The following is a 19,099-nucleotide window of genomic DNA, read 5'->3' as shown; positions in this document are numbered from 1 at the left end:
AAGTCTATTTCTTTCACCAGGTAGGGGAAGTTTTCTGTCATTATTTCTTCAAATAGGTTTTCAATATCTTGCTCTTGCTCTTCTTCTGGCACCCCTATAATTTGGATGTTGGTATGCTTGAAGTTGTCCCAGAGGCTCCTTACACTACCTACATATTTTTGGATTCTTTTTTCTTTTGCTTTTCTGGTTGGGTGTTTTTGGCTTTTTCATATTTCAAATATTTAACTTGATTCTTGGGATCCTCTCGTCTGCTGTTGGATCTTTGTATATTATTCTTTATATCAGTCAGTGTATGCTTAATTTCTGTATGGTCCTTTTTCATATCCTTGAGGGTCTTACTAAATTTCTCTGAGGTTTCTAGAAGATTCTTGAGTAACTTTATAACTGTGGTTTTGAACGCTACATCCAGTATTTTGCTTTCATCCATTTCTTTCTTTTGTGATTTGTTTCTTTGTGGTTTTGGCTGCTTCCCTGTGTTTGTTTCTATGTACTGGGTAGCTGCTAAGTCTCCTTGAGTTGATAGAGTGGCCTTGTGTGGTTGGTGTTCTATAGGGCCCAGTGGCTCAGCCTCCCAAATCACCTGCGGTGGATGCTCTTGGTGCACCCCTTTGTGGGATGTTTGCACAGTCTTGTAGTTAAGCTGTGATTGCTGTTGGTATCACTGGGAGGAATTGACCTCCAGGCCAATAGGCTGTGGTGACCAGCTGTGTCTACACTGGAAGATCTGTTGCGCAGGGGACACCCTTATGGGGCAGGACTTGCTTTAGTAGGGCTTTGGTGCTCACTGAATCTGCCCCTTGAGTGTGTCTCTTATGGATATGAAGAGTTGTAATCCGTTTTCATCTCCGAGGAGGTGCAAGGTCAGCCACTGTCTGGGGCCGCCCAGCAGGAGCTACAGAGACATCTGCAAATTCCTCCTCTTTGTATGGAGTTTGGAAGTGCCCAGATGAGGCCCAGCTGTGAGCGAGGCTGCTGCTGCTGCCAGGTAGTGGGCCTTCTTTTGGAATCTCTGGGGCTCTCTGACCCAGCTGCAGTTTGTTTTAGGCGAAAGGACAGGCAATTCATATGTAAAAGCCGATGCCGCACAGCTTGGGTGGGGTTGTAAATTGGGAGGGGTCTCTGGGAATCACCAGGATGGAGCAAACAGCAATGGCTTCCCTGAACCGGATAAGTCCCTGGTTGGCCGGGACCCGTGCAGGAACAATGATTGCTGCGAGCACCTCTAAGAGTAAGCCGCCCTCACGTTCCTGTCGCAATGCCAGACAGTCTAGTTTCTCTCCGTATGTCTCTGGATCCCCCAGAGTCTCCCCCGTAACTGGAATTCAGGGCAAGCGGGAGCTTGTATCTCCTCCCAGTTTAAAGAACAGCACATCCAGGTGCTAGCACTTTCCGCGCCTCCGCACCTCTTACCGGTCTCAGTGTGCTTTCTTCACCTCTCTAGTTGTAGAATTTCCGCTCAGCCAGCTTTTCCGCGGTTCTGGGTGGTAGTTGTTCTGCCGTTTAGTTGTAATTTTGGTTTGGTTTTGAGAGGCAGCAAGTATAGGTGATTACCTATGCCGCCATCTTGGTTTCTCCCCTCATTCATTTTTAAGGCAGAATAATGTTCTGTTGTATTTTTATACCACTTTTTGTTTATTCATCTGTCCATGGACATTTGAGTTATTTCCGCTTTCTGTCTATACTAAATAATGCTGCTATAAATATTGGTGTACAAATAATCTATTCAATCCTTGCTTTCAGTTCTTTTGAGAATATATCCAAAAGTGGAATTGTTGGATTATATAGTAATTCTATGTTAGTTTTTTTCTTTTTAAGGAACCACCATACTCCTTTCATAGTGGCTTCACCATTTTACATTTCCATCAGCAGTGCAAAAGGGTTCCAATTTCTCCACATCCTCTTTTTCCTCTTTTCTTTTTCCTTTCTCCTCCTCCTTTTTTTTTTTTAACTATCTTTATGGGTATGAAGTGGTATCTTATTGTAGTTTTGGTTTGCATTTCCTTAGTAATTAATGATGTTGAGCATCTTTCTGTGTGTTTGGTGGCCATTAGTATAACTTATTTGGATAAATGTATATCAAGTCCTTTGCCCATTTTAAATTGGTTGTTAGGATGACTAGGGCTTTAAACCATCATTCCCTTTAACTAGTTTTATGATCGTAAGCCATCTAATTTCTTTGTGCCTTGACTTCCCTACCAGCAAAATAAGATCATTTGTCTGTACCTACCTAACAGAAATGCTAAAAATAGATTAGATATGGAGCCTCCTAAAGCAGTACACACATTAAACTGTTACAGTTTTAATCTATAAGCATATTTTCATTTTCTGTTTTAGGAATAAAGAATCTTTTAATTTCAGTACTTAAATGAGGAACATTTTTCTACAACAGATGACTGTTCAGTTTCACCTGTAAATTTTGCCTCACTCATACCTTTTGGTTTTGGTTATTACATTGTAAGCCCCTGGAGAGCAATGGTATCCTCTGCAATACTTTTTTTCTTTTTAAATATGTTTTTATTGATTTCAGAGAGGAAGGGAGAGGGAGAGAGAGAAATATCGATGATGAGAGAATCGTTGATCAGCTGCCTCCTGAACGCCCCACACTGGGGATCCAGCCCAAAACCCAGGCATGTGCCCTGACCAAGAATTGAACCGTGACCTCCTGGTTCAGCACGGAGCCACACCGGCTGGGATTAACTTCACTTTTTTTAAGTGCTAAGTACCAAAAATATTATCAATGATACCTCTCCTTGAAAGAAGAACTATTCTGAATTTAGTATGGCAGTATTACTTACCATTCTTTTGGCCCTATATTTTCTGACTAGAATATTGCCTTTAATATAAGAATTTCAGAAATTTTATCTCATATTTAGAATGTATAATTTTTTCTCCTAGGTCATGCACAAACTTGGTTTATTTTAAACCATTTTATAATTAGATAAGACTATACAGGGGTGGGAAAAAATGGGTTTACAGCTGTTCGTATGGAAAACAATACAGTAATTAATAAGTAATACAAGAATAAACTCTTTCTTGAACTCACAACTGTAAACCTACATTTTGAGAACATGCTAGCACTATATAGGAGGGGATGTTCTACTTAATCATAGACAACAATTGAGAACTGCTGGTGAGTATAGGGCAGTGCAGATAAATAGAGCTGAGAAATTGATCATATATTTTGCATATTGGAATATTAGGTTTTTACCAGGACCTCTTGGAGACAAATGGATCACTTTACATCAAAGAGCCAAATTTTCTTTTCTGATTTGAAAGTTGTTAAGATTGTCATGTGCTCTTTGGACATATGGAAAGTCTATATTTGGCCTTCATTTTTATGGGCCTTGATTTTTATATATATCAGATTACATTAATTTCCTAAATAATATTTATTAGAATTTAAGTAATGCACTTCTTTTTAACATTCACTAGATTATAGTAATCTGTTTAGGAAAATTTTAGTCAGATCATTTGCTTTTTATGTCATGGCGAAAATCCATTTTGAATATCCATTTTTATTCTCATTTAATATTTTATGTATAGTCGAAAGTTATATTTTTAAGAACTATACTTCACTAATTAACAGAACAGTAAATATGAGGATATAAAATTCAGATCTATCTTCTTTGCCTTTTAAAGATAAAGAACATCAGACTGTTTGAGGTTGTTGCTTATACTTGCAAATGTTGTTGGAAGTATTTGCAATTCAGATTTAAAATCTGCTACTCAGTTACTGAGAAAGCACACAGCATTCATAATCATTTGTATAGCATACTTACTTGATTCCTAAAATTAATCAAATTATAATTTCTCTACCTACTAGATTATTCTTGCTTGAGTCACTTCCTTAATAAATGTTTTTTTTGACATACGTAGTAGTTTCAGTTAGCAATTCCCCCTTTGAACACTTAAATTTTACTTCCTCTACTAAGATAGTTTGCCTTGTAAGGTTTCCTGAAAAACCTGTAAAAATCTTATACTGTTAAAAAATGTATTCTAGTCATTCTGACCAGTGGAATGTAAACTTTTCTTATTTTTAAAAGCATTTTTGTCTTGCTTTTAAATTCTCATGTCCTTTTTTATTGTTTAGAGAGAAAAATGCCTTGAAAATTGATTTCTGCCTGTTTTGTGTCAATACATATAATGGACATATCCCTCTCAGAAATGAAACATTAATGGTTTACTAAGATAAAAATGCTACTTAGAAATTATATTGTATATTTATATGCTCTATAACTCAACCTAATTATAGAAAAATTGTGTCAGAAAAGAGGACACTCAAAACTACAAATATGGCTGCATTGAGTGTCTGCCCCCTGGTGGTCAGTGCACGTCATAGTGACTGGTTGCACCAGTCACTTAGGCTTTTAGATAGATAGATAGATAGATAGATAGATATAGATAGCTGCTTATAACCGAATTATATTTTTACTTTATCTGTTCCCCAACTCTGTAAGTTCATTAGGCACATCTTCTGCTGTCCAGATTATTTTAACACGTTAAGCGCCCAGCGTGGTTTGTCTTCTGGATGGAAAGTATAGTATCAGTCACCGGTGACTGACATGGGGCTTAACTTGTGAAGCAACAATGCTATGAAATATTTTTTCATTGTATAAAATGTGTCCACCATTTCCCCAACCCCCTACATAATAATTTTCTCACCATTTTTCAGTGTCTTATATTTCTTATTACCAATCATCTGGTCCTAAAGCCAGTGCCACATATATTTAGGTTTTTGTCATGGTAGCATCTCACCTTTGGTGCCAATTTGTGTATCAGCTATTGATGTGTAACAAACCACTTCCAAAACATAAGGGCTTTGCCCTAGCCGGTTTGGCTCGGTGGATAGAACGTCGGCCTGCGGATTGAAAGGTCCCAGGTTCGATTCCGGTCAAGGGCATGTACCTTGGTTGCGGGTACATCCCCAGTAGGGGGATGAAAAAAAATAAGGGCTTAAAACATCAGTTATGCCCTGGCCGATTAGCTCAGTGGTTAGAGCATCAGCCCATAGACCAAAGGGTGGTGGGTTTGATTCCTGGTCAAGGGCCCCGTTCCTCTGTTGCGGGCTCAATCCCTGACCCTGGTAGGGGCGAGTGCAGAAACACTCGCCCTTCCCTCCTTCTCTTCCTCCTCCCTCTACTCTCTAAAAAAAATCAATGGAAAAAATATTCTCGGGGATAAGAACAAAACTAACAAAAAACATCAGTTATGTATTATTAATGTATCTGGAGGCCAAATGGAGATTAGCCAGTCTAGTCCACATAGTAAACTATAGGCTGGGTACAGGTGTGTTTCCATCTTAGACCAGTGAGTCAGCCAGGACATCTTCTTATGGTGATGAAAGAGACACTGGAGGGCAAGCCAGATTGCATAAGCACATTTCAAGCTTCTGCTTGGCCAAAGCAAGTCACAAAGCAAGCCTAAGTCAAGGGTTGGGGACGTATATTTCACCTCTAATGGGAGGACCTATAAAATCACACCAAAGAGCCTGGATAAAGCGAAGGGTGGGTGAACAAAACATAATACAAAGCTACAGTAATAATAATAATTAAAAAAAAGGCATGGTATTGGCATGAAGACAGATATGTAAACCAGTGGAAAAGGATCAAGTCCAGAAATAAACTCTGTCATATATGTGTTCAAATGATCTTCAGCAAGGGTGCCAGGACCCTTCAATGGAGAAAGGATTTAATGTATAGAATTCATAAAAATTTTTAAAATTGATTTTAGAGAGAGGAAGGGAGAGAGAGAGAAACATGGATGTGAGAGAGAAACATCCATTGGTTGCCTTCCACACACACCCCAATTGGGGATTGAACCACAACCTGGGTATGTGCCTTGACTGGGAATCAAACCCACTACCTTTTGGAGTACAGGACGATGCTCCAACCAACTGAACCACACCGGCCAGGGCGAATTCATAAATTTTTTGAAAATTGAAAGTTATGTTGATGTAAGCAACACAAAATGAATGGTATTATAAATTTAGAAAAATTTTAAGATTGCTGTTTAATTGCTCTAGTCCCATTCCCTAAAAGTAACCAGGTTTTGTTTGTTTTTTATTTTTGTTTTTAAAATGTTTTTGTTTATTTCTTTTGGTGGTTACTGCCATAATTTCAGAAATGTTTTACCTATAGGCCTTGATTAATCAACTTCAGACACAACTCTACTGATTCTTTGCCATGAAAGATGTTTTTTTTTAGTTACATTGTTTTCAGCTATATTATTTTCAGTTTTTCTTTTGACCTTGAATGATAAGCTTCAATTTCAGTTTCTTGTTCTATCAACTTTAGACATTACCTGTTGGCTCCCTAATACAGGATGGGGCAGAAGTAGGTTTACAATTGTTAATATGCAGAGGATATTATTCTTGTATTATAATTCTATTTTTCTTTTTTTTCTTTTTTATTTATTTATTTATTAAATATATTTTATTGATTTCTTACAGAGAGGAAGGGAGAGGGATAGAGAGTTAGAAACATCGATGCGAGAGAAACATCAATCAGCTGCCTCCTGCACATCTCCCACTGGGGATGTGTCCGCAACCCAGGTACATGTCCTTGACCGGAATCGAACCTGGGACCTTTCAGTCTGCAGGCCGACGCTCTATCCACTGAGCTAAACCGGTTTTGGCTATAATTCTATTTTTCATACGAACAACTGTAAACCTACTTTTGCTCCACCCTGAATATATTCGATGAAGATATTCTCAGCTCTCCATTACTCTTCACCTCTTTCCTACCTTCTGTTTTCTCACTTCTGTTAGTTATAGTATTACTTTTACTATAACTTAATTTTAATTTATTGTGCCCTTACCTTGTCCAGAAATAAATCAAGAGGGCTTATAGATACATACAACAGGTTTTGAGCTTACTGTTATATTTTAAAGAACTGATTAAGTCGTATTAAGATAAATGTGTAGAGAAGAAATAAGAAAAGTAGATTCTTCTTAGTGTACAATATTCTCTGGGCCACTTAACCTTTCTAATTTTTATCTTAAGGACACAGCTACTTTCTTTTTCTTGGGGAAGTTTTATTTTCCGACCTGTATACCAGGCCATATCTAAATTTCATAAGGTGTTCTGTTTTGCATGTAGCTTTGATTCTAGGATGCCTTCAATTGTAAGACCCATCATTGCTTTAAAATAACTTCATTGGGGCTGGAGGAAGGACCATACATTTAATACTTGATTGATTGCATGCAGCCCAATTTCAGAAATAATAAAATGAAATATATCTATTTTTTAAATAGAGGGGAAATGAACAAAAATAAAAATTAGGTCACCCTTAATTCTGTTGCACACCTAGACTTTTTTTCACCAAAGATACTTTTTTCCTTTTTTGTTTGTAAATATATTTTTATTGATTTCAGAGAGGAAGGGAGAGGGCAAGAGAGAGAGAGAGAGAAAAACATCAATGATGAGAGAGAATCATGGATTGGCTGCCTCCTGCTCGCCCCCTACTGGGGATCGAGCCCACAACCCCAGGCATGTGCCCTGACAGGGAATCAAACCAGTGACCTCCTGGTTTATAGGTCGACACAACCCTTGAGCCATGCCGGCCGGACTCATTTTTCTTTTTTAAAAAATTGAGACTAGTCCTAACCGGTTTGGCCCAGTGGATAGAGCGTCGGCTTGTGGACTGAAGGGTCCCGGGTTTGATTCCGGTCAAGGGCATGTACCTTGGTTGCAGGCACATCCCCAGTAGTGGGTGTGAAGGAAACAGCTGATTGATGTTTCTCTCTCATCGATGTTTCTAACTCTCTATCCCTCTCTCTTTCTCTCTGTAAGAAATCAATAAAAAAAAAAGAGTGCCTGTCTTTAAAAAAAAAAAAATTGAGACTATACTATTTTGGCAGCTTACCCTTTCCATTAAATCTAGTCCCCACCTTTACATATTTTTGCGGCTATATTGTTGTGTGTGTGTGTGTGTGTGTGTGTGTGTGTGGTGTGGTGTGGTGTGGTGTGTGGTGTGTGTATACACCTAACTTATTTAATTGATTCCTCCATTTGCAGGTTTTTTACTATAAACAGTGAAGAACATTTCTTGTAGCTAAATCTTTGTTCAGATCTGTTATTTTTTTCCCCTTCAGATGATGCAGTAGAATTTCTGGGATAAAGATAATATGTATTGTTGTGGTATAATTTCATAATAAAGAAAAGCAAGTTTTTTTTTTGGCATGTTATCACTAAAATATAACTTTTTCTTCTTTATTAGTGAACACTTGTCCTGCTCTTTCACCTTTTTCTTGCATGGAGATAGCAATGTTTGTACCAGTGTGGAAATTAACCAACATCAACCTGTGTACCTTCTTAGTGAAGAGCATATTACCCTTGCTCAGCAGTCTAATAGCCCATTTCAAGGTAGATTATTTTGATTTGATGGCTTACGTATTTGATTTTTTTATTGTTTCAAGAAAATTCTTATTGAAGTTGGTAATTTGACATTTTGGGATTAATGAGATTTGGCCTAATGATGATTCTGATGTAGTTTACTTTTTACTTACCTATTAGAATATTAAGCCAATGAAATAATTTTAAATATCAATATTATTTTTAAAATTCTTGTACTTGATTGGTAGTATATTTTAAAGTGTTTTTTTAAATAGAAAGCAGATATATGGGTTTATGTTTTCTTGGCCATCTTGCATGTCAGTTCATGTAAGTCATTTTAGACATTTAACATGGATTTTGGTATAATTTATTTAGAAGTATACTTTATAAGATTGCTGAATTGTTTTTAAGGACTGGCAGTGTGTTTTTCTTTTAATTCTAAGCCTAGTGTTTGCTTTTTAAAAATGTACATGGCATTACATAATAAGTACTTAGATTTATACATACACATACTGTTTTTCCTCGAATTACTTTTCCTTAGTGGAAATCAGGATAAATTGAATTCAAATATTCCCAGTTCGTTGTGAAATTTTGTACATCTGGAATTTTTGGGTAGACAAAAGTTTAAGTTTTTATAATCTCAGTGTTGTACTTTTCTTCATAATAATGAAGTACAATACATTGATTTTTCTCAGGAATGATCATTATGGCTTTTCTTTAACTTTTTAAGAATTGCATAATTACTAACAATATTGTTCAATGTGATCATATTTGGTGTAATAGTTTTTAGTTACTTACTGTATTCCATTTTGGATTTCTAGTTATCTTAAGCCCATTTGGACTAAATGGCACTCTCACAGGACAGGCATTCAAGATGTCTGATTCAGCTACAAAAAAGTTAATTGGTGAATGGAAACAATTCTATCCTATCTCATCTTGCTTGAAGGAGATGTCTGAAGATAAACAGGAAGATATGGATTGGGAAGATGATTCTTTAGCTGCAGTAGAAGTTCTTGTTGGTATGGATCCTGAGCATTAATCCTAAGGGGGAAATATGTGACTGTATGTGTTAGTTAAACAACTGCAATACCTTAGTGGCTTTCAACACCAAACATTTTATTTTTTCCTTACTCCTGCTCATGTTATGTAAAGGCTTCAGCATTGTCATGGTTTGGCTCCTTGTATCTTATTCTGCAATCTAGATTCAAGGAGTACCCAGTATTTAGGACATGCTGTTCTTACAGGAACAAAAGAATAATAGGGACTGAGTCTAGCTATGTACTAGTAAGTGTATTTAAAACTTCTACTAGGATACATCTGCTCATGTTCCAGTAGACAAAATTAGTAATTTGGCCAAGCCAAAGTCATTGGGTCAGGGGAATACATTCCACCTAAAGGATAGCATGCTAAAGGTGGGAATAAAATAATTGTGAATGAATAATATTTGGAGGCTTAAAAGTTGACAACCTGTGTTACTCAATATTTTAAAATTTAGTAAAACTGTCACCTCTGATAATTTAAAAGGCAGAAAATAATATGTACCTAAAGAACTTGGATCTTTCATCTGCTCTAGCCAGGTCATCTCTCTTCTGATTGGCTGTATTCTTTTTAAAAAAAATATATTTTATTGATTTTTTACAGAGAGGAAGGGAGAGGGATAGAGAGTTAGAAACATCCATGAGAGAGAAACATCGATCAGCTGCCTCCTGCACACCCCCTATTGGGGATGTGCCCGCAACCAAGGTACATGCCCCTGAGCGGAATCGAACCTGGGACCCTTGAGTCCGCAGGCCAACACACTATCCACTGAGCCAAACCGATCAGGGCGATTGGCTGTGTTCTATATGTCCTCTCATCAGGGACCTAGGTTAACAAGGTACACTGTATTTTGGAAAAGTTAATCTCAAGGTAAAGGATAGACGTAAGAGAGGCTGCACTGATCCTGCAAGCACATTTAAATTAAAGCTCCTGTTGGGATGTGACATATATCACGCGCATTTACATTCCAGAGCAAATTACAAAACCAAGCCTAACAATGAGATTAAGATGTATACTCCACCTTAGACATAGGAGGTGTGGGGAATGTATAATTGAGCAGGTAATTGGGGTTAGAATCTGCAGTACTGTATGTAATGGAATCATATGGTAATGTTATATATAAAGATTGCCTTATTTTTAAATTTATTTTATCTATTTGAGAGAGAGATCGATTTGCTGTTCTACTTTATGCATTCATTGGTTGCTTCTTGTATGTGCCCTGACCAGGGATCAAACCCACAACCATGGCATATGAAGATGATATTCTAACCAACTGAGCTACCTGGCCAGGGCATTGGTTTTTTGTTGTTTTCTTTTTAAATAAAAGAATGTCAACATCCAACTTCAATAAATACATTACTATCAGAGTAGTTGTGCCCAAAACAGCAGCAAAACACAAACATATATTAGGCTTTTTAAATAGAGACATAAAAAGAAGAAAACCAAAAATGTTCCATAATTCTAGTGCCCAGATTACCTTTGTTAAACTTATTATTATTTTTTTTGTTGTTGTTAATCTTCACCCGAGGATATTTTTCCATTGATTTTTAGGGAGAGTGGAAGAGGGAGGGAAAGACAGAGAGAAACATCGATGTGAGAGAAACACATTGATTGGTTGCCTCCTGCACGAGCCCCAACCAGGGCCTGGGCCAGGGAGGAGCCTGCAACCAAGGTACCTTTGTTAAACTTTTAAAATAAATTTTAATACACCTTGTAGTTGGTCAAATTTGAAAATAAGGATTTAAAGTAAGAAAGTAATACACCAATGTAATATAGATGATGTATTATAGAATTGTATACCTGAAACCTGTATTATTTTGTTAACCAGTGTGACCCCAATAAATTCAATAAAAGTGCTATGTGTAAATGGAAAAAAAAAGAGAAAGTAATACAGATTCATGGTTAGAAAATTCAAAAATGAAAAGAAAGCCCTGGTTGCTGTATTAAAGCACTGGCCTGTGTACTAAAGGGACGTGGGTTCGATTCCGGGTCAAGGACATGTATCTGGGTTTTGGGTCTGCTCCTGGACCCTGTCAGGACGTGTGCTGGAGGCAAATCAGTCTATGTGTTGCTCTAACATTGATATATCTCTTTCTCCCCTCCTCCTCCCTCTTTCCCTTCCTCCCTCCCTCTCTGACTTTGAAAAGCAATTGAAAAATATCCTCAGGTGAGGATTAACAACAACAACAACAAAATAAAAATGAAAAGAGAAAGCTGCTTTCTTCTCGGTCTTTGAAGATAACCACTACTAATAGCTTCTTGTAGTTTCTTCCAGAAAAACCTTATGCCAAAAAGCATATATTTATAAAGATATGTTAAATATATTATTACTTAAATGTGATTATGTTATACCTACTGTTCCATTACAGTGTTTTTGAGTGAAACTAATTTCTTTACAATTACAATAGTAATTGATTTTCCTGTGTTTTTTTCTTTCAGCGGGTGTCCGAATGATCTACCCAGCATGCTTTGTTCTAGTTCCTCAGTCAGACATTCCTACTCCAAGCTCTGTGGGATCCTCTCACTGTTCAGCTTCTTGCTTGGGTGTACACCAAGTGCCTGCTTCCACAAGAGATCCTGCAATGTCTTCGGTTACTCTTACACCACCTACATCTCCTGAGGAAGTCCAGACAGGTATTGTCCTAATTTGTTTTGTTAACTCTAGTGATTGTCTTATTTTGAAGACAGTAAACAATTAAATGATTATTTTAAAACTAGAGGCCCGCTGCACGAAATTTGTGCACAGGTAGGGTCTCTAGGCCTGGCTGGCGATCAGAGCTGATCGGGGCCTTCCTTCGTTCCATGCCACCCCCTCGTCGTCAGCACACGTCATAGCGAGCAATCGAACTCTTGGTTGAACTCCCAAGGGGACAATTTGCATATTAGGCTGATATATATATATATTATAACTTAAAACTTATTGAAGAGTTTGCATCCACATTTCCAAACTGTTAACATTTGCTTCAGCACCTTCTCTGTATGTATACATTCATTATCATTGGCCTTCTTGAGAGCAAGCTGCAGGCATGATGCTCCATCTCCCCTTATGTACTCAGTATATTTTCCAAGATTAAAGCACCTTTCTATATATCTACAATTTAATCCTCCATGTCAGGAAATCAACATTATATAACACTACAATCCAATTCACATCCCCGTCCAGATTTTTTGCTTTTTTGTAAAGTGAAGTAACACACTTTTTTTTCCTCAAAATGTAAATAAGCTACTCGGATAGCTTGGGGCAATTTATTAACACTAATTAATTTTTAAAAACCCAAATAGTATTACTGTAAACCTACCTTTATTCTCCTACATCTTATTCTTTTTTGTTTGTTTTCAGTTGATCCTCAGTCTGCCCAGAAGTGGGTCAAATTTTCTTCAGTATCTGATGGCTTCAACTCGGATAGTACTAGCCATCATGGTGGGAAAATACCCAGAAAATTAGCCAATCATGTGGTGGATAGAGTTTGGCAAGAATGCAATATGAACAGAGCTCAGAACAAGTACGTATTTTCAAGTTTAAAAATTACATGTTGGGCCCTAGCCGGTTTGGCTCAGTGGATAGAGCGTCAGCCTGCGGACTGAAGGGTCCCGGGTTCGATTCTGGTCAATGGCACATGTCCGGGTTTCGGGCTCAATCCTTAGTAGGGGGCGTTCAGGAGGCAGCTGATCAATGATTCTCTCTCATCATTGATGTTTCTCTCCCCTCTCCCTTCCTCTCTAAAATCAATAAAAATATATACTTAAAAAGATAAAATAAATAAATAAATAAAAATTACATGTTGGTAGTTACTTGTAGATGGTATTTAAAAAATTGATATTTTTAAAAATACATTTTTATTGATTTCAGAGAGGAAGGGAGATGGGGAGAGAAATAGAAAGATCAGTGATGAGAGAGAATCATTGACGGGCTGCCTCCTGCATGCTCCACACTGGGGATCCAGCCCAAAACCTGCGCATGTGCCCTGACTGGGAATTGAGCCAGTGACCTTTTGGTTCGTGGGTGTCACTCAACCGCTGAGCCACACTGGCTGGGCAAAAAAAATTGATTTAAAAAAAAAATTCAATTTTAATGCTTAATTCAGAGTTACAGAAAATTTGATGAATTCTAAACAATTCTATAATTTCAAATCTTAGGAGGAAGTATTCAGCTTCATCAGCTGGTCTGTGTGAAGAAGAGACAGCTGATAAAGTAACATCCTGGGATTTTGTTGAAGCTACACAAAGAACAAATTGCTGCTGTTCGAGGTAGATATTTTTGTTTGTTTTAGTTGGTTGATATCTATACGTGTGTGTGTGTTAGTTTCGTATGCTGTTGAATATGTATGTCCCACTTTGTTTGAGGAAGCTTATATAAACAGTGTGTTAGGATATTTTTCAAAAGAAAACATTTGAGGAAAAACGTTCAGTATTTTGGAGCCGATTATGAAAGTACATATAAATGTATGCCTTAAGTTCTTAACACAGTTAACTGGGCTGGGCTGTGAAAGCTTAGTTTCACAGACAATAAAGGAGAATTTTATACTTTATTATAGTATTTATAACATCTATAAGGTAAAAGGCACACACATCACTTGAGAAGTGTTCATAGGTGGCATTGTGCCTGAGAAATTTCTCCCAAGGGTTCTCCTAAAAATGATGATACATACTAGATACAAATTTCCACAATCTGTTTTATAGTAAATACAGTATAGGGTTTGTGCATTTTCTTATAACATCCCTTTGGGCAAGCTGTAGGTGAAATGCTGAAATAGGATTCACAAAGTATGTTTCAGCATGGGACCAAACTGTACTGTAAAAATACAAACTTAGTAATAAACTGTATTGGTTGGAAGATTGGTAGAAGAATGTATGAACTTGAAATTCTTTAGGCAGTTGTATTTATTTTACATATTGGGGCCTTTGATGAAATTAGGTTATTAGAGGCATTAACATTATATTACCTAGCCCTGGCCAGTGTGGCTCAGTTGGTTGAGCGTTGCCTCATGCACCGACAGGTCACTGGTTCGATTTCTGGTCAGGGCACATAACCAGGTTGCAGGTTTGATCCCTGGTTGGGGTGCCTACGGAAGGCAACCGATCGGTATTTCCTTCTCCCTCGCCTTTCCTCTCTCTCTCTCAAATCTATTTTTAGAAAAAGATTATTTTGCCTGGAGTTTATTTTATTCTACAATAAAGGTAGATCTTATGCTTTTGCAAGCAAATAAACAAATAATAACATTAACACCCCTAATCAGGACTTGTGAGCAAATAGTTGGCCACCCTTTTTGTCATGGATATGAGCCAAAGGAATTGGAGTGCCTTGCCTGCAGGTTAGGGCCAAGATTTTTCTTACATTAGTTCTGTTTGATTGAATACAATGAACAGACAAGTATTCTGGTATGTTTTTGCATAGATTAAATATTCTTACATAGATTCTTGGGATTAGAATCTGTATAATTTTTTAAAGTCTGGCAACTTTTTTGAAAACTTGCCTCTGTTGTTGATAGATTGGAATAAAAACATGAATACATTAGCTCCTGTTAAACAGTTTAAGAGAGTTAAAAACTACATCCATCTAAGGGAAAACAAACCTAGTATTGAAATGCAAGGTTCCATGACAGTATTTGTCTGAGACCAGGAGTCAGCAAACAGTGATCGATTAGCTAAATTTGGCTCACTGCCTGTTTGGTATGGTCTGTGAGCTGAAAATTACTTTTATACATTTTTAAATAGTTGAATAAAATTTAAAGGAGAATATTTTGTGACGTGAAAATTATGCAAAATTTAAATTTTAGTGTTCATAAATAAGGATTATTGGAACAGAGCCACATCCATTCATTTACATATTAACTGACTGCTTTCACAGAGTATTTACAACACAGACTGTATGGTCCCTCGAGGATAAAATATTTACCATCTGGTCCTTTATAGGATAAGTTTGCCAACTTCTGGTCTAACACTAATATAATGCTTAAATGAAATTAGGCCTTTCTTTCCTTGTATTTATTGCCATTTTTATTAAGCAGCTTTTTTTTAGTTTCTCACCTAGACTGTGCTTTATTCTTTTTTAATGATGTGGGTTTTAAGTATATTTGTCTAAAATGGTCTTGGAGGAAGACATTCAAAATGCATGTTCGTAAACATAAGTTTAAGTTTAAATTCTTGGTCTCTAAGCTGAACCTTTTATATTTAAAAACTTGCTATCATATTTTCAAAAATTTTTCCGAGACATACAGAAATTTGATATAATGAAATTTGTATAACTTTTTTTTTTTTTTAAAATATATTTTATTGAATTTTTACAGAGAGGAAGGGAGAGAGATAGAGAGTCAGAAACATCGATGAGAGAGAAACATCGATCAGCTGCCTCCTGCACATCTCCCACTGGGGATGTGCACGCAACCAAGGTACATGCCCTTGACCGGAATCGAACCTGGGACCTTTCAGTCCGAAGGCCGACGCTCTATCCACTGAGCCAAACCGGTTTCGGCAATTTGTATAACTTTTATAGGTGACTTGCTTTGGTAAATTTATCCCTCTAGTAAATACAGTGTTTCTGATCATTTACCTTTTTCCACTATTGCATTTTGTACTATAGGTTTCCCCTTTTCTCCCTTCAAATATTGTTTTCTTATTTAGTTCTTAAATAAGACTTGAAAAGACTTGAGCCACCATATGTGTGTATCCTCCCCTGCCATGGAATATAGGAAGTGGGGTACACATTGATAAGTGACGGTGCTAGTCAAACTTTTGGCTTTTAAATCTATCCTGCTTCTGTTCTAGTTATATTGAAGATAATTACATTTCCTAGCTCCCTTGCCTTTTACATGTATTTTTTTCCAGGTTTATTGAAATATCATTGATAATATTGTATACATTTAAGGTATACAACATGATGATTTGATTAGGCTCATTTGATTTCTGAATTTGGCTAATGGGAGGCACTAACAAAAGATTGGTTGACCAAAGGGGGAAAAAACTAAGGTGTTTCCTCAGACCTTTTTGAGCCAACTCCAGTAGCAACTTTGTGTACCTCTAACAACAGTCCCTTCTTCCAAGGTCCCAGTTACCACTGAGCAGGTCCTGCTGTGGTTCTAGTACCATATTAAACTTCTGTGATATAGTGAGGTTACTTTATCTTCAGTCCTAGAAGTCATAGAAGCTACTGTCTATAGGTTGCCTCACTTCTCTCTCTCTCTCTTTCTCTCTCTCTCTCTCTCTCTCTCTCTCGCTTTCTCTCTCTTTTTCTCTCTCTCTCTTTGTAACCAATTTCCTATAGTAAATTTCCTCTGTATGAAAGATAGGACTGGACCCTGACTAATATGTTGGCTTCTCTTAGAAATCTATTTGAAAAAATTGCATAGTTATATAGCAACTTGCATAAGTATATGTAATTTTAAGGAATTTAAATTATACAAATAAAGCTGAAGTTCCCTTGATCCCACTCTCTCTTTCCAAATTTTACTACCTTTTTCTAGAAGTGACTATTTGCCAATTAGGCATTATTCTTCCATACTTTTCTGTAATTGTGTGTATATGTGTTTTTTCACCCAACACAAATATAATACTGATGTATTGGCATCTTTTTTTCCCCCACAATGTGTCTTAGCTCTTTCCATTCTAGTTACTTGTACATCTGCCTTATTGATTTAAAAAACTTTTTGGTATTCTGAATGGAAGTACCATAGTGTATTTAATCATTTGGGTTTGATGGATACATAGGTTGTTTCCAAAGGCTTTTGTTTATGTTTACTTTAAAAATATATATACTTCTGTGACCATCAGTTATTTATTAGACTTTCTTTGAACACTTATTCTGTGATAGGAGATATCCTAGGCTCAGGATATAGTAAACAAGGCTTTCGCTATTATGAAGCCTATACCATAATGGGAATGGGGCAGGTAATTTGTTTTAAAAGAATTCTTAATCCTTTAAAATTTTAAGAATGATGAGTGCTAGGAAGGAAATAAAACTAGGTGGGTGATGTGATAGTTGTGGGCAAGGGTGTTATTTAAACACTTCTTGTGACTTCAGAAAGATTTTACCAATTTTATTGCATATAAGAGTGCTGTTTTTTCTTATGCTTTCACTGTTCTGAGAGCTGTCCTTAAATTTATTTTTTTGCCACTGCAGTAAGTGGAAAGCATAAAATTGTTTTAATTGGTATTTTTCAGTTATTAGTGGGATTTAGTATTGCACATTTATTGATATTAGGCTTTAGTCCAGTGGAATGTTCATAAGAAAATTAGCACTTAGAAGGCTATATTAATAGAAAGCAAGACAATAAATTTCAAGTGTTAACAGTAAATAAAATACAAGGACTTAATCAACAGGAAAAAAGAATGTAGAGGAATTAGTATATAGTCTGAATTAATAGTTTCTTACCCTTATAGAAGGGCAAGTAAATGAATGAGTGCTTTTTTAAAAATATGTATTTTTATTGATTTCAGAGAGGAAGGAAGAGGGAAAGGAAGATAGAAACATCAGTGATGAGAGAGAATAATTGATTGGTTGCCTCCTGCATGCCCCACACTGGGGATCGAGCCTGCAACCTGGGCATGTACCCTGGCTGGGAATCGAACTCTGATCTCCTGGTTCATAGGTTGACGCCCAACCCCTGAGCCACACCAGCCGGGATTTAATCTTAAATGTCATCATTTCATTCTTACTTCAGTATGCAACTCTGAAAATGTTAACATTTTCTCATATAACTATAGTTCCATTATGACACCTAATAAAAGGAGGAACTCTTATTTTCTTGGCATGATCTGCTACTCTCTACAAATTTGTCTCAGAAATGTCTTATTGGGTTTATTTGACTAGGATCCAAATGAGGAGTATTCATTTGGTTGTATACATCATCTAGGTCTCTCTTGTAATTTCCTACCTCCTTTTTATGAGATTGACTTGGTTGGAGAAACTACATCAGTTGTCCTGTATGTAGTCTGCCCCACATTCTGAATTTCTCAACTTGCCCATGTGTTTTAACTTGTTCTTTTAGTGTCATTTAACTTTATTTATCCCTTGCATTTCTGTAAGTGGAAGATAGCTCTAGAGCTGTGCTGTTCAATGCTAGTAGCTATATTAGTAACCAATTGTGGCTATTTAAATTTAAAATAATTAGATTTAAAAATTAAAAATTCAGTTCCTCAATTGCACTAGCCAAATTTCACGTCCTCAATAGCCACATACAAAGCATTTCCATTATCACAGAAAGTTCTGTTGGACCATGCTTGATCTAGAGCAGTGGTTCTCAACCTTCTGGCCCTTTAAATACAGTTCCTCATGTTGTGACCCAACCATAAAATTATTTTCGTTGCTACTTCATAACTCTAATGTTGCTACTGTTATGAATCATAATGTAAATATCTGATATGCAGGATGGTCTTAGGCGACCCCTGTGAAAGGGTCGTTCGACCACCAAAGGGGTCGCGACCCACAGGTTGAGAACCGCTGATCTAGAGGCTTGATTAGAGATTTAGGTTTGTTATTTTGGGCGAGAATACTTAATAGATGGTGCTTTGTTGTTTTGTATTGTGTCACATCAGAAGAGACACATGTCTGGTTGTCCCACTTTTCATGTTAAGATTGAGAAGGTGGTCCTGGCTGGTGTGGCTCCAAGGTTAGAGCCTCAGTCCACACACTAAAGGGTCGTGGGTTTGATTCCTGGTCAAGGGCACATACTTGGATTGCAGGTTAGTTCCCAGCCCTGGTTGGGGTGCTTGCCGGAGGCAGCTGGTCTATG

At 37.0% G+C, this 19,099-nt stretch overlaps 1 protein-coding gene across 1 annotated transcript in view; it reads left to right on the top strand.

The window, feature by feature from the left end:
- Nucleotides 1-19,099, top strand: part of MED13 (mediator complex subunit 13) — a gene marked incomplete at its 5' end in the record, with an annotated part of 89,007 nt that overhangs the window by 19,212 nt on the left and 50,696 nt on the right. Inside the window, 5 exons of the mRNA XM_005858702.2 lie at nucleotides 8,218-8,363; nucleotides 9,155-9,352; nucleotides 11,811-12,005; nucleotides 12,712-12,874; nucleotides 13,509-13,619. Coding sequence (XP_005858764.2) covers nucleotides 8,218-8,363; nucleotides 9,155-9,352; nucleotides 11,811-12,005; nucleotides 12,712-12,874; nucleotides 13,509-13,619 — 813 coding nt within the window. The remainder of the gene's footprint in view (nucleotides 1-8,217; nucleotides 8,364-9,154; nucleotides 9,353-11,810; nucleotides 12,006-12,711; nucleotides 12,875-13,508; nucleotides 13,620-19,099) is intronic.

The sequence above is a fragment of the Myotis brandtii genome, unplaced genomic scaffold (genome assembly GCF_000412655.1).
Source record: "Myotis brandtii unplaced genomic scaffold, ASM41265v1 scaffold120, whole genome shotgun sequence".
Lineage (NCBI taxonomy): Eukaryota > Metazoa > Chordata > Mammalia > Chiroptera > Vespertilionidae > Myotis > Myotis brandtii.
The sequence above is the reverse complement of the archived record's forward strand: the minus strand, read 5'-3'. Positions and strand labels throughout refer to the sequence as shown.